The sequence below is a fragment of the Mobula birostris genome, chromosome 17, assembly GCF_030028105.1.
Source record: "Mobula birostris isolate sMobBir1 chromosome 17, sMobBir1.hap1, whole genome shotgun sequence".
Classification (NCBI taxonomy): domain Eukaryota; kingdom Metazoa; phylum Chordata; class Chondrichthyes; order Myliobatiformes; family Myliobatidae; genus Mobula; species Mobula birostris.
In genome coordinates, this window is record NC_092386.1 from 64,945,957 (window position 1) to 64,961,850 (window position 15,894).

Below are 15,894 nucleotides of genomic sequence, written 5' to 3' on the forward strand. Positions count from 1 at the left end.
GTGTTGACTACTTTTCAGTTACGTGTTCACTACTTCATCATGACCTGTTGTTTATGGAACACTTGACCCATTCATGTTTCTTTTTTCCCCATGTTACATGCTTTGTACTTCTTTTCTTTAACAATTTAAAGCCTCTATTTCAATTTTTCTTTCTGTTAATGTTCTAATTATTTTCACAAAACCATCTACATTTCTAAAACTTTCCTAAATTTCTCAGGAAAACTGGAGGTTAGGACTTTATCCCCTGGAGTACAGTAATGAAGGGAGATCTTGTAGAGATATACAAAATTATGAGGGGTACAGATAGTGAATGCATGCAGGGTCCTTTCCCTTTAGATTAGGTGAGGCTAGAATTAGAGGTCATAGGTTTAGGGTGAAAGGTGAACTAATTATGGGGAAACTTCTTCACTCAGAGGGTGGTGCGGATGTGGAATAAGCTGCCAGTGGAAGTGGTAGATGTGGGTTCTGTCGTAACATTGGGGGAAGTTTGGATAAGTACATGGATGGGAGGGTGTGGAGGGATATAGTTCAGCTGCAGGTAGATGGAACTAAGCTGATTTCATGTCGGGATGGACTAGACAAGCCAAAGGGTCTGTTTCAGTGCGGTAGTAGTCTATGATTCACCATTTAATTTCTAGCCAGATTTTACACTGGTACATTAAAAATATTTTGAAATTTCCCCATATTCAAATGTTCACATTGCCAAAAATTGATGCCATTTCAGATCCAGTGTAAACGTAGATCTCCCCTGTTCCAATCCTAATCCTGTTTGCTACCATATCCCATCCTAATTTGATCTTAAAGACAAGACATTTTCTTCACTAATCCTTTAAATCATAATAATTCCCCACAACTTCCTTGGTTTCTGCAAATGCACATTATACCAACCTCATAATTTTCCACCTCACCATCCTCCACATCCAATTCCAAACTAAAAGCTGGTCCCACCGTAGGTGGCACTGGAAGCATTGACCTGCAAAGAACAATTAATGTCTTGAGTTTGAAAGATGAAAGTACCACTTTCTATATGTAACAGGATTTATAAAAATGAGACATATATTGTGGGTTTCATTTAAGTACATCAATAATATTCAATATTAATTATGGGAACCAAGAAAAGCCTACTGAAGTACATTTTCCATCAAAAAGAACAATGGCTCAATTCATGCACATAAATCTTCACATACATGGATATCAAAAATATTTCCCACTCAGATGATTTTTAAGTTTATCAGGTTTCAATCTAGCCTTAAATCATTAGGATAAGGTCACTTTGGTAAGGCTAATGGACCAAAAGCCTAGATATCAGCATTTTAGATCTTTACATTATTACAATCTGATAAAACAGGGAGATCTAGGGGACATGAATTTCACCTATTAAAGTGGGAACTAAGTGGACATTATGCAGCTCTTTATTTCTTGGAGAGTGGTGTGCCTTTAGAAAGCACTGCTGGCTAGTGCATAATTTGCAAATGATATGCATCCTTTATGGGCCAGTGAACTATTGAGATCACATCAATTATTAAATGATATGACGATTTATTTCATTCTATTGAAGATGGGTGAATGGGGATTAGATGGATTCCCCGTGAATGTTATTTTATTAGTAGTATTAGATTTTCATGTACTTTTTCTGAAATTATCTACTGTCTAATTCTAATTGCCTCTGAGCAGATTGGCTTGCTGGGAAACAACCACGTTCCTGTGGATTTGCAGTTACAATAAGCCAGAGCAGTAAGGATGACGGGTTTCCTCCTTTGATAAATATTAGTGAACTAGATGGGTTTCCAGTAACAATACCATCACTATTACTCAGATTAATATTTATAAAAGAAAGAATCAAGGTTTAATTAATCAAATTTAAAATGTGCATCTGCCATGATGGAATTTGAACACTAAGCCATCAGCATTCTTCAGAGAATATAACAGCTTGATCTTCTGCAATATTCAGATGTGAGAGAATGATTACATGAAGATGTCTCAAACTGACAAATAGTTTACGGGCCCAGGATTAAGGCATGCACAGACCAAGGAATACAAGGGAAGGGGGAGGAGAAATCGATTAGGATTCCCAGTCCTGATCAACAGGAGCTTCCAAACAGAATTGCCTAAAATATTGACCAAAATAACATTAGGCTAGGAATATTTCATTCTTCTGTCAACTTGTTCCTAACATTTTACTAAGTAAAAAGATTAACTGATCAATGGAAAAAGGGAAGGTTTGTATAAAAATTATGTACAGAGTGCTGTGTTTTAACACTATATTCCTACAAAAGCCAGTCAATTGCAGCGAGAAAGGAAGTAAATTAAGTAAATATTTAGAGAAATAAAAGATATTGTATATAATTAGAAAAACTGAACTGCATAGCTTCAAAATCAATTACTTTCTCAGAAATTTGAAAAAAATTGATATTGGAGCACAGACTATAATTACGATGTTTGTTCATTGTAGCTTTTGTGCCCTTGAACAACATTGTGCAATTTGTATAGCATGGTAACAACTTTGTACAACAATTATGAACAAGCTTGGTGTTACCACTTTTTGTCCAAAACAGAGATTCTGATCAAGTCGCAATCCAGAAATCTGAACATGATATGTAGAGTGATATGTCAGAGTGCTATCTTCATCAAATGAAATTATAAATTAAGCCACAGATCCCATCAGGTACCAATTCCACGACCCTACTTCAAAGAGGTGAGAAATTTCTTCATATTGGCTACATGCATAAAAATCAAGACATGATTACCATTTGGTAATCAGCCCAAACCACCAGGTTAATTATCTGGAGTAAATTAATTTATTCAATTGTCAGATCTCAACTTCTATATTTAAAAATCAAGAAGAAATTCTATCCTTTCATAGCAGAATTGTAGAAAAAAAATTGGAAGACAATTTATTAAGACCTTTTAATGTCTTTCAACACCCCATGAAGCAGGACATTATTTCCAGGGGACTAGCTAGTCTTCAGTTCCATTAGATTGCTTGCTGCTTTTTCCTCTAGGAATAGATATTGTTTCAAGGTTCTTCTTTTCTTTTGCCCATGGATTTGGTTTTCTATCATTATTGATATTTGGATTGCATTTAAGATTCATTGAAATTAAGCTGGTCCATATGATTGCACTGAACCTCTACTAGTTACAAATATTTTATTCTACTGTCAGGAATGAAAAACAGAAATAGCTTCATATAATGTTCTTATCTCCTAATGGTTTATTATTCCTAAGTAAACATGTTCAAATCTTACTGAAGCAGACAGGATATTCAAAACAGAATGAAAAACTAACATCAGTATTGGCAAATGTGAAATAACCAGAATGTCATAAAATTCCATCTAGTTCACCAATAAGCAAGACAGAAGAATGCAGCTAAGTAAATAAGAGCGGCATTAAATTGAAAAAGGAAAATGTTGAAAATAGATTAGGAAGATATTTAAAATATAACAAAAGGTTGACTCATGAAATAGACTACCATAATAAGCTGGGAAGAAATGTTAAAACAGACAGTGAAAGCTTCTATAAGTGTATTAGATAGTAGATGGTTAAACATCAGTCCTTCAGACACTGAACAAACATTTCAAGGAACACAATAAAAGCAACTCAGTAATAGGGAACAGTTCACATGCAAAAGTGAGATATAGAACCCTAAACAAATACTACGGCTAAAAGGTAAATACAATAAAGGGACTAAAGGCTAAAACGATCTCTGGAAATGATGGTCTGCAAAGGGTCATGTAATTGCTGCATCAGTCGTTACGTTCCAAAAATTACTTAATTCTGGAATGGTTCCAGCATAATTCCCTTAATCAAGAAGGGAGGTAGGAAGGAGGAAGGTATTAGCTTAACATATGGAAAATACTAGCATTCAGTATTTAAGGCAACAGTAGGACATGGAGAAAGTAATACTGCAATCAAGCAAAGTCAACATGGTTTTATGACTACCTGCAACAAGACTTCCTTGTGATTAACATGGATGAATAAAAGGGGAACAAGTAGATGTAATTTTACTCTCATTTCCAGAAGATCATTGTCAGAGTGTGCACTGAGGCCAATATATTACGTGAAGAGTACTGGCAAACAGGAAGGAGAGTTCATTTACTGGTTAGCAAACTGTACCTGATGGGGTGCCATTGGGGTCTCAATGTTATAATCTATATGACAGATTATGTGGTGAAATGTATTTCTAACCAAATTTGCTAATTAATGATACATCCTTAAAACTACAGAAGTGACCATTGCCTGATTTGAGTCTGTATCATCACTCAGTTCAATTGACACCTACCTCCCAGCAACTATTTATCCCACATTCCCCTCAATTCCATATTCTCTTCAACTCCACAACCCTCTCCAATTCTACTCATTAACTACATTTGTGGCAATTTATATTAACTAAATTATTCATGAAAATACCTTTGGGACTTGGGAACTTAAACTCTACACAGATAGCGCACATCAGGATTGAAACCAGGCCATTGGTGCTATGTGTCTTGATGACAGTTGGAAAAATGCAAAGTGTCCCCGAAGTGAGTGGGGAATGCGAGGTATTTCACTTTGGTAGGAAAAAGAATATTGTCTAAATGAAGAAAAATTGCATAAACCACAACACAAGTATGTTTGTGCAGCAAACAAAAGGAAGGCAAATGGAAATCTGACCTTTATTGCTCAGGATGAAGTACAAATTGGTTGTAGGTAAAGGCAGTGGCAGAAGATGAGAATTAACATGAGAGTAAAATCTGCATGACCTCTTCCTCACCAATCTACCTTTCACAGATGATTCTACCACATCAGTACAGGGTGGAGTTACAGCAGTACAATCACGTGAAAACCAAGTACCATATTCACATCTGTGCAGAATGAACATGTTAATAGGATACATTCAGAACCAATCTGCTAACTCAAAACAGGGCACCTCTGAGACACTTTGGGCCCAGAGGGGCAACAGAATTTAATTCCACCATAACCTTTAACTTCATGGATCAGTATATTCCTCATTCTACCAACATCAAGCAAAGAAACTAATCTGGGTTTCATGGGAGCTAAAAATCCGCTGACAACATGGACTAAAATGCTCCCTAAAAAAAGTAGCATGTTATAGAGAGAACTAGCAATTCCACAATCAATGTAAACTCAACTGAAGCAGCTACATAAATGCAATGGTTACAGAACAGGTCTCAGACTGGGTTACCCACCCCCCAGCGGATAGTGCAGCTCCTGGTTTCCCGGAGGTTTTCAACTTTTATAAGGTACTTCAGGAGTGAGGGGAATACTCCATTTGTCTGAATGGATGTCACCCCAATATAAAAGCACAGACACTTGAGGGCTATTTAAAAAGCACCCCGTGCAACATATTAAATTATTTACTCCCTTAACTCTTTCCATATTGTGACTACAGTTGTGTATGACTTCGAGATGCAGTCTTACAAGTGTTGCCAATTTTTTTTCCCCACAGCACCTCCCAAACCCATGAGCTTAATCACTTCAATAACAGATGGTTATGGGACTCTTAGGACCAGGAAAAAACAAGTTCTAAAATTTACTAACTGTACTTGGAGAACTGCTGCAGATACTTCATTGTTGCTGGATCCAAAATCTTGAAATTACATACCAAATTAGTGTGAAGTACACAGAAAAGAGCAGGAGCAGAGCATTCAGCCCTTTGGGACCACTCCATCGTCCAATATGACCATGGCTGACCATCATCCACTTCAATCTCTGTTCCAGCTTTCACCTCATATCCTGTAATTCCTATTCCTAGGCAGATGGAATAGTTATAGCACAGGCAGCAGCCGTTCAACCCGTCATGGTTGTGTCAGTAGCAACTCACATGGTGCACCAGCAGCCTCTTCTCCACAGACTTGCAAATTACTCCTCAGCATTACTTATCTAACTTGCTTTAGGTGGCTAGGTAGGAATCTGCCAGCAATGTCTTCTAGATTCCAGCTGATTGATACCTCCTTGTTGAGTACACTAAATGATTTGGCATCCCACTGCTTTCTGTGACATAAATGACTTTGACCATGGATTGATTGTTGGTGCCCATCTGTGTGGTTTGAGTATCTCAGAAACTGATTACCTGGGATTTTCATGCACAGCAGACTCTAGAGTTTACAGAGGATGGCGCAAAAAAAACCCCACAAAACACCTTCAACTCAAATAACCATGTGTTACAACAGTGGTGTGCAGAGGAGCATCTCTGAACACATGTCAAACCTTGAAGTGGACGGGCTATAGCAGATGACCATGAACATGTACTCTATGACCACTTTATTAGGCATAGGAGGCACCTAATAAAGTGGCCACTAAGTGTACATAGCTACTGTAAGACCTTATCACTTCAGTATAATTATAACATTATTCTTTACTATTTCTTTCCTGCATTTCCTCTCTTTCTCTAGATCCTTAGTTCTCCAACAAATCTCCAAGGTTATTATCCTCTTGTGAAGACAGAACCTGTGTTCAATTGTTCTTCCATTTTTTGATCCCAATTAATACTTCCCATTTCTGACTGCCTGTATTAGGGTTCACTAACCCTTTATTCAATTTTTGTTGAAGCTTTCCAGTCAGACCTTATGTTCCCTGCAAGTTTATCCTCATAATCTCTCTTCTTTATCAATCTTTTTACCCTCCTGTGCTGAATTCTAATCTGCTTCCAATGTCTTTACTTTCCTGGCAATTTTCTGTCTCTCCATTTGGACCTATCTGCAGCTGTGGATGACAAGAAAAAAAAACACAAAAAGGAGTCTTAAATGGTAGCTTAGTGATTTTCCTAAAAGATTTAATATAACTTGGTGCATTTCTACTTCATCCCTCTATAAACCCAAGAAACTTTTATCGATTTAACATAGCTACACATGAACCAGTTTACATTTTTTGATACAAAATGTATTTCTTGATGTTGAATGCCAACAGCCATGCCCATTTCATCTGTCCTGATAATAGAGTACTATGGCACAGAAACAGGCCCTTTGGTCCATCTCGTCTGTGCTGTATTATTATTCTTAGTTCTATCAAGTTGCACTGGACCATGGCTCTCCATACTCCACTATTCATGTACCTATCCAAATTTCTCTTAAATGTTGCAACTGAACCTGTTAGCAGCTTGTTTCTGTCTTCCTGAAGTTTTCTGTTATTATCTATGCTCTGGATTACTCTCACTGCTATGTGCTAGTTAGGGCAAGAATAGGATGATGGCATAGATGAATAAGAGGCTGAGGAAGTGGTGCAGGGAGCAGGGCTTCAGATTTCTGGATCATTACGTTATTTTCTGGGGAAGGTATGAGCTGGACTGCGTATGCTTGAACAGGAGGGGGACTAATATCCTCGCAGGCAGGTTTGCTAGAGCTGTTGGGGAGGTTTAAACTAATTGACAGGGGACTGGAGAACAGAATGAGAAGGATGAAGCGGGGCAGATGGTATACAAATCAATGCAGTATGTAGTGAGTATGTCCAGGCAGATGATAGGGCAAAGTTGCAGTCAAGGGGATGAGATGAAGTGTAAGTTTGGGACAAAAATGATAAGGTGATGAATACAGGACAGAAGGTGGTATATATGAATGCACACAGTATACAGATTAGGTAGATTATCTTTTAACGCAGTTAGAGATTGGCAGGTATAGCATTGTGGGCATCACTGATATGGTGAAATTTGGCTAGGTACAGTTACAAGAAAAAGTTTGTGAACACTTTGCAGTTATCTGATTTTCTGCATTAATTACTCATAAAATGTGTTCCGATCTTCATCCAAGTCACAATAATAAACAAACACAATCTGCCTAAACTAATAACACACAAACAATTGTACTTCTCATGTCTTTATTGAAAACACTGTTTGATCACTCACAGTCCAGGCTGGAAGAAGTATGTGAACCCTTGCATTAAGAACTGCTATACCTTTAGCAGCCAATAACCTCCACCAAACATTTCCTGTAGCAGCTGATCAGACTTGCACAACAAAGAGCAATTTTAGATAATTCCTCCAAAAAAAAAAAAAGCCCTTCCAGTTCATCAATACTTCTGGGATACTTTGCATGAACAGCCCTTTTCAGGTCACGCCACAGCATCTCAATTGGTTTAAAGGTCTGGACTCTGACTTGACCATTCCAAAACATTAATTTTCTTCCTTTTAAAACATTCTGAAATGGATTTACTCCTGTGTTTTGGATCATTGTCTTGTTGCATCATCCAACTTCTATTAAGCTTCAGGTGACAGACCACTACTCTGACATTCTCTTGTAAGATGTTTTGACACAATTTTGTATTTATTGTTCCTTCAAGGACTGCAAGCTGTCCAGGTTCTGAGGCAAAAAGCAGCCTCAAACCAAGATGCTCATTCCACCATGCTTCACAGTGCCCTTTTTCCTCCAAACACAGCAATGGGCATTTCTACCAAGCTCAACTCTTGTCTCATCTGTCCAGGAAACATTGTCCCAGAAGTGTTGTGCAACATCCAGTTGTTCTCTTGCAAACTTGAGATATGCAACAGTGTTTTATTTCTTTGGAAAACAGTGGTTTCTTCTGTGGTGTCCTTCTATGAACACCATTCTTGTTCAGTGTTTTTCAGTGGCAGGAGGAGAAGATGGCGGCGCGATGCAGCGCGCGCAGCTCTCCGGTGAAAATAATATCGTATTTGTAAGTAGGACGCCGTGCACAATTCTGATTTGATGGAGACAGACGTGAGAAGCACAGAGGAACATCTGGAGAAATTTCTGAAATGCCCAGTTCGCTGCCGCTGCTACTGTGCGATTGAGAATCTCCGGAGGGTAGGCCCCAAAATCCCCAGCTTTGCCTGCTGCTGGTGACCGAGGCTGGGGTCGAAGCATTCGGCAGAGATGGTGCTCAGTACTCGGTGTTGGAGGGCTGATCGGAGCTCGAAGTTTTCGGACGACTCAAGAGTCGGACTGTGGTCGGGCATGGCAGGGAGAATTTTCTTCCTTCTCCTGTCTGCGTGAGATGTGGGACTTTTGAGAGACTTTGAACTTTTTTTTTTACTGTGCCCATGGCCTGTTCTACATCAAGTTATGGTATTGTTGCAGTGTTGTAACTATATGTTATAATTATGTGGTTTTTGTTAGTTTTTCAGTCTTCGTCTGTCCTGTGTTTCTGTGATATCACACTGGAAGAATATTGTCAAAGTTGCTGGTGAACGCAGCAGGCCAGGCAGCATCTCTAGGAAGAGGTACGGTCGACGTTTCGGGCTGAGACCCTTCATGTAGCATTAAGCTCATTTTCCATCACCTCCAACATTGTACATTATGCTCTTGTGATCTTTACAGGATGCCCACTTCAAGAGAGCATAGCAACAGTACTAAATTTCCTCCATTTGTAGACAATTTCTCTTATTGTGGACCAACGAACACTCAGGTCTTTAGAAATGCTTTTGTAGCCTTTTCCAGCTTCAGGCATCTCTACAATTCTTCTTCTAAGGTCCTCTGGAAGCTCTTTTGATCAAGGCATGGTGCACGTAAACAAATCTTTCTTGAGAAGAGCAGGCTCCGTCAGTAACCTGACTGTGTGCCTTTTCTTTTTAAAATAGGGCAGGGCACCTCTACAAATCACACCTCCAATCTCATTTCATTACACCTGACTCCAACTAGCTTTTGTAGAAGGCACTACCCCAGAGGCTCTCATACTTTTTTGAACCTAGACTGTGATTGTTTAAATGGTGTACTTAGTATTGACGAGAAGTACAATTGTTTGTGTGTTATTAGTTCAGGGAGATTGTGTTTATTATTGTGACTTAAATGAAGATCAGACCACACTGTATGAGTAATTAATGCAGAAAACCAGGTAATCACAAAGGGTTCTCAAATTTTTTCTTCGAACTCTACATGGATTGGAGGGGTATGGAAAGGACAGGCAAGTAGGCAGAAGGGATGGGATAGCTTCGTTGCTAAAAAAAAATAATAAATCCTTAGAAAGATGTGACATAGGATTAGATGACGTAGAATCCTTGTGTGTATACTTGAAAAAACTGCAAGGGTTAAAAGACCCGGATGGGGGTTATATACAAGACCCCAAACAATACTCACAACACGCTGGAGCTGCAAACAATAGCTAGGATGTAGGCTACAAATAACATTGGGAGATAGAAAAGGCATGTAATATGGGGAATGTTACAATAGTCAAGGGGGATTTCAATAGGCATGTAGATTGGGAAAATCTACTTAATGGTGCTGGATCCCAAGACAGGGAACTTGTAGAATGCCTACGAGATGGCTTTTTCAAGAAAATTGTGGTTGAGCTCACTAGGGGAAAGGCAATTCTGGACTGGATGTTGTGTAACAAACTAGATTTGATTAGGGAGCTTAAGGGTAAAGAAATCCTTGGGAGGCAGTGATCATAGTATAATAGAACTCATTCTGCAGTTTGAGAAGGAGAAGATAAATTCAGATTATCAGTATTACAGTGGAATAAAAGGATTACAGAGGCATGAGAGAGGAGCTGGCTAAAGTTTATTGGAAGAGAACACTAGCAGGGATGATGGCGTAACAGCAAAACCTGGAGTTTCTGGAGGCAATTTGAAAGGTGCAGTATAGATATCCCAAAGATAAAGTATTCTAAAGGAAGGATAATGCAACTGTGGCTGACAAGGGAAGTTAAAAAAAAAAAACAGCATAAAAGCAAAAGAGAGGGCATATAATACAGCAAAAATTAGTGGGAAGATAGAGGATTAGGAAGTTTTTAAAAATCAACAGAAGGCAACTAAAAAAAAAACACAAGGACAGAAAAGATGAAATATGAAAGGAAGCTAGCCAATAATATCAAAAGCTTTTACAGATATATAAAGAATAAAAGAGAGGCAACAGTGGATATTGGACAGCTGGAAAGTGATGCTGGAGAGTTTGCAATGGGGGACGAGGAAATGGCGGACAAACTGATTTTGCATTAGTCTTCACTATGGAATAGATTAGCAGTATGCCAGAAATTTGAGTGTGTCAGGAGGCAGAAGTGAGTGTAGTTGCTATTACTAAGATGAAGATGCTTGGGAAGGTCCTAAGGTAGATAAATCACCTGGACCAAATGGACTACATCCCAGGGCCCTGAAAGAGATAGCTGAAGAGATTACGGATACATTCACAATGATCTTTCAAGAATTACGAGATTCTGGAATGGTTCTGGTGGACTGGAAAATTACAAATGTCACTCCAAGAAAGGAAACCATAGACCCGTAAGGTTGACTTCAGTGGTTGGAAAGACGTTGGAGACCATTATTAAGGACAAGGGTTTGAGATACTTGGAGGCGCACGATAAAGCAGGCCAAAGCAAGCCTTAAGGGGAAATCTTCCTTGACAAAATCTGTTGGAAGTCTTTGAGGAATTAACAGGCAGTATAGACAAAGGAGAGTCGGTGGATGTTGTTTACTTGGATTTCCAAAAGGTGTTTGTCAAGGAGCCGCACATGAGGTTGCTTAACAAGAGCCCATAGTTTTAAAAGAAAGTTACCAGCATGAGTAGAAGATATGTTGACTGGCTGGAGGCAAAGTGTAGGAATAAAGGGGGACTTTTCTGGTTGGCTGCCAGTGACAAGAGTTTCTGCAGGGGATGGTACTGGGACTGCTTCTTTTCGTGGTCAATGACTTGGATGATGGAATTGATGGCTTTGTGGCCAGGTTTGCATACAATACAAAGATGGGTGGAGTGGCAGGTAGTGTTGAGGAAGCAGGGAGTTTGCAGAAGGACTTGGACAGATTGGTTTCAAAAGGTACATTTAAAGTCAGAGAAATGTATACAACGTTCATCCTGAAATTCTTTGAGAGAATGGGCAAATGGAATATAGTATAGGTAAGTGTATGGCCATGCAAGTTGATAGAAGGAATCAAAGGCGTATACTTTTTTCTAAATAGGGAGAAAATACAGATATCGGAGGTGCAAAGGGACTTGGGTGTACTTGTGCAGGATTTTCTAAAGGTTGAACTTGCAGGTTGAGTGAGTGGTAAGGAAAGGAAATGCAATGTTACTGTTCATTTCAAGAGAATTAAAACGTAAGTGCAAGGAAATGACGCTGTAGCTTTATAAGGCATTGGTCAAACTGGACTCACTGTCTGTGGCAATGAATTCCACAGATTAATCTCTGGCTAAAGAAATTCCTCCTTATCACTATTCTAAAGGGGCATCCTATTTTGAGGTTGTGCCCTCGGGTCCTAGACACTCCTACTAATGGGAACATCATTTCCTTGTACACTCTGTCTCGGACTTTCAATGAGATTCCCCCTCCCCAATTCTTCTGAACTGTCAGGAAATACAGGCACAGTGCCATGAAATGCTCCTCATATGTTAACCCTTTCATTCCTGAGATCATTCTCATAAATCTCCTATGGACTCTCTCCAACCCTTTATTAGAAAAGAGGCCTAAAACTGCTCACAATACTACAGATATTTTTTTTTCTTCTTGTAACATTTAATGATGGTTGGCAAGTCAACATCAGGCACTTTACTGCCACCTACTGAGTTGGAGTGTGGAGTAAAGAAACAGGAAGTATACCTACATATGTATATACATACATACACACACACCTGCATATACATTTATCTGACCATCACATCCTTGTTTTTATATTCTAGTCCTTTTGAATGGAAAGCTGACATTGCATTTATATACTTATTTACTTGTTGAGATACAGTGTAGAATAGGCCCTTCAAGCCGCTCCATCTAGCGATGCCTGATTTAACCCTAGCCTAATCATGGCACAATTTGCAATGACCAAATAACCTACCAAGTAGTATGTCCTTGAACTGTGGGAGGAATCTGGAACACCCAAAGGAAACTCATGCAGTAATGGGGAGAGCCTACTTTGCAAATTGAATGAATGCATCAGAATTTTCCAATATTTGAATTCACTCAGGCAGTTAGCTGCATGGTCTGAGCTCAGTTCGTAAAACAGGACCCAATGTAAGCTTTTGTTTTTGCAGATATTCAAGTCAATCATATATTTGACCTCAAACATCTTCACAGAAGCGATCTGATCAGTGCTGGCACTGAGCAGAATTTTGCAAAATTACAATTGCTGGCAGAAATAAAATTCATTTTGATTTTCTACTCTCATGGCTAGTCAGTGTGTACAAGATACAAATAAATACAAGAAATCAATCGTAATATTAGAAACTAATAAACCAGGTACTACAGCTTTCATCACAATTGATTGAAATCCTGTTTAGCATTGTGATTTTGTTTTGAATAACACTATGTCCTTCACTTGGTTTCATTGAGTTATTTGACTGAACCAATGAATGACTAGAGTGCAGAGCTTCCCAAACATCTCACAGGAAATAAATACTCAACTGTATTGTGATAGTTAAAGGTTGCTAAACTCACGTACAGGAAATATGGCAAGAAGCTGGGATGATAAGGTGGAGGTGGTAAGGGTTGCTGTGAGCGATATCTGCGTCCTGGCAGTCTTCGAGGCATGAAATGAGGATACGGCTGTTTGGGAGCAATAACAGACAACAATAAATAAATTGGAGTCAAAATACTCTCAATATTATCCAGAAATTGCTCAACTTCTTAATGAAGAAAATAACTCAATAGTTATGTATCATCAATTAAAGCCATTTACTAGATCAAGTTTTCAAAATAGCTAGATTTATAAGGCCCTTCTGCAGGGCCTCAGGCCACTTCTGATCACGTTGAAAGAAATTGTCCCTGTAGATACAATTTGCTTATGAAGTAAAATGTCAGTACAAGTCCACTTGATGAGATGGTATTTATCTTTCATTATTTGCTTATTCTCTGCTTTATAATCATTACCTATTGCTTGTAGACACCATCACTGAAATTTATAAACTGCTCTCAAAATAACTGATACCACTATATAACTATGGTAAAAAAAAATCGCTCGAGAAATTTGCCGTAGTACAGTAAATTCAACAGTAGTTGCTAAACACAATTATAATAAATTAATGTAAGAATTCCAATGGGAATTTATTTGATACAACTCTTACAGGACAAATTTAAATACAGTGGCATGCAAAAGTTTGGGCACCCTGCATGCTCAGTACTTAGTAACACCCCTTTGGCAAGTATCAAAGCTTGTAAACGCTTTTTGTAGCCAGCTAAGAGTCTTTCAATTCTTGTTTGGGGGATTTTCCCTCATTCTTCCTTGCAAAAGGCTTCTAGCTCTGTGAGATTCTTTGGTCGTCTTGCATGCACTGCTCTTTTGAGGTCTATCCACAGATTCTCGATGATGTTTAGGTTGGAGGACTGTGAGGGCCATGGCAAAACCTTCAGCTTGCGCCTCTTGAGGTCGAGCCCATTGTGGATTTTGAGGTGTGTTTAGGTTCATTATCCTGTTGTAGAAGACATCCTCTTTTCATCTTTGGCTTTCTTACAGACAGCGTGATGTTTGCTTCCAGAATTTGCTGGTATTTTATTGAATTCGTTCTTCCCTCTACCAGTCAAATGTTCCCCGTGCCCCTGGCTGCAACACAAGCCAAAAGCATGATCGATCCACCCCCATGCTTAACAGTTGGAAAGGTGTTCTTCTCATGAAATTCTGCACCCTTTGTTCTCCAAACATACCTTTGCCTATTGCGGCCAAGAAGTTCTATTTTAACTTCATCAGTCCACAGGACTTGTTTCCAAAATGCATCAGGCTTGTTTAGATGTTCCTTCGCAAACTTCTGACGCTGAATTTTGTGGCAAGGAAGCAGGAAAGGTTTTCTTCTGATGACTCTTCCATAAAGGTCATATTTGTGCAGGTGTCACTGCACAGTAGAACAGTGCACCACCACTCCAGAGTCTGCTAAATCTTCCTGAAGGTCTTTTGCAGTCAAACGGGGTTTGGATCTGCCTTTCTAGCAACCCTACAAGCAGATCTCTCGGAAAGTTTTCTTGGTCTTCCAGACCTCAACCGTTCCTGTTAACTGCCATTTCTTAATTACATTACGAACTGAGGAAATGGCTACCTGAAAACGCTTTGCTATCTTCTTATAGCCTTCTCCTGCTTTGTGGGCATCAAATATTTTAATTTTTGGAGTGCTAGGCAGCTGCTTAGAGGAGACAATGGCTCTGATTGTTGGGACAAGGTTTGAGGTGTCAGGGTATTTATAAAGCTTTGAAATTTGCATCACCTGACCTTTCCTAACGATGACTGTGAACAAGCCATAGCCCTAACAAGCTAATTAAGGTCTGGGACCTCTTTATCTGAGAGCTCAGATCTCTTGGGGTGCCCAAACTTTTGCATGGTGTTCCTTCCCTCCCCCCCCACTCTAAAATTGTACAAAACAAAAATAATATACTAATCTTGCTTAAAATGTTGAAAAGATGTTTCATCTTTAACTTTATGACTTTTGGAGATCAGTTCATCTTCTACTCACTTAACTGTTCACAGTAACAGAAATTTTGACCAGGGGTGCCCAAACTTTTGCATGCCACTGTAGCCCAGCTTGGCTGATTTATGTCATATTTCAAAATTCTAAATGAAATTTTCTACAGGACTAAAGCTGAAATAATTTTTTTAAATTATTTTAATTCCAATAAGTATAATGTGCTCTCCTCTTTCTCTAATTCCACAGTAGAATCAGTAGCTTAATGGTAACTTAATACAAGTCATTGCCCTAAAATACCCTGCGTTGCATAGAATCATTTTGGTACACAAAACTACGAAGAAAGTGAAATCCAAGGACTGTGCTTTTCCTCCTTTAGAGATTCTGACAAATCAGAAACAGACCTGGTTTTCTACTGTGAGTGTTAAAAAAAAACAGCCCGAGTCATTTGCAACATTCCACAATGCAAAATACCAAGTGGATGACCAACCTCAGCTACTTCCCGCCTCATCACCAGAACAGAAAATGATTCAGCCAATTTGATTCATTCCACATAATATAAAGAAAGCGCCTTTTAGAGACAAAACGAATGGGACAAAAGAACATTATTTGAAGAATCAGCAGGTACAGGGCACTT

General features: G+C 38.9%; 1 protein-coding gene across 5 annotated transcripts in view; it reads right to left on the bottom strand.

The window, feature by feature from the left end:
- LOC140211727 (E3 ubiquitin-protein ligase RNF38) overlaps positions 1-15,894 on the bottom strand; it is a 134,741-nt gene that overhangs the window by 7,680 nt on the left and 111,167 nt on the right. For 3 of the 5 annotated variants that reach the window (XM_072281829.1, XM_072281830.1, XM_072281832.1), the window contains 2 exons: positions 13,313-13,416; positions 889-973 (listed from right to left, as the gene is read on the bottom strand). In XM_072281829.1, coding sequence (XP_072137930.1) covers positions 889-973; positions 13,313-13,416 — 189 coding nt within the window. Of the gene's footprint in view, positions 1-888; positions 974-4,651; positions 4,842-5,695; positions 6,703-13,312; positions 13,417-15,894 lie in introns of those variants that run through there. The other 2 variants (XR_011889565.1, XM_072281831.1) reach the window with 2 other exon arrangements.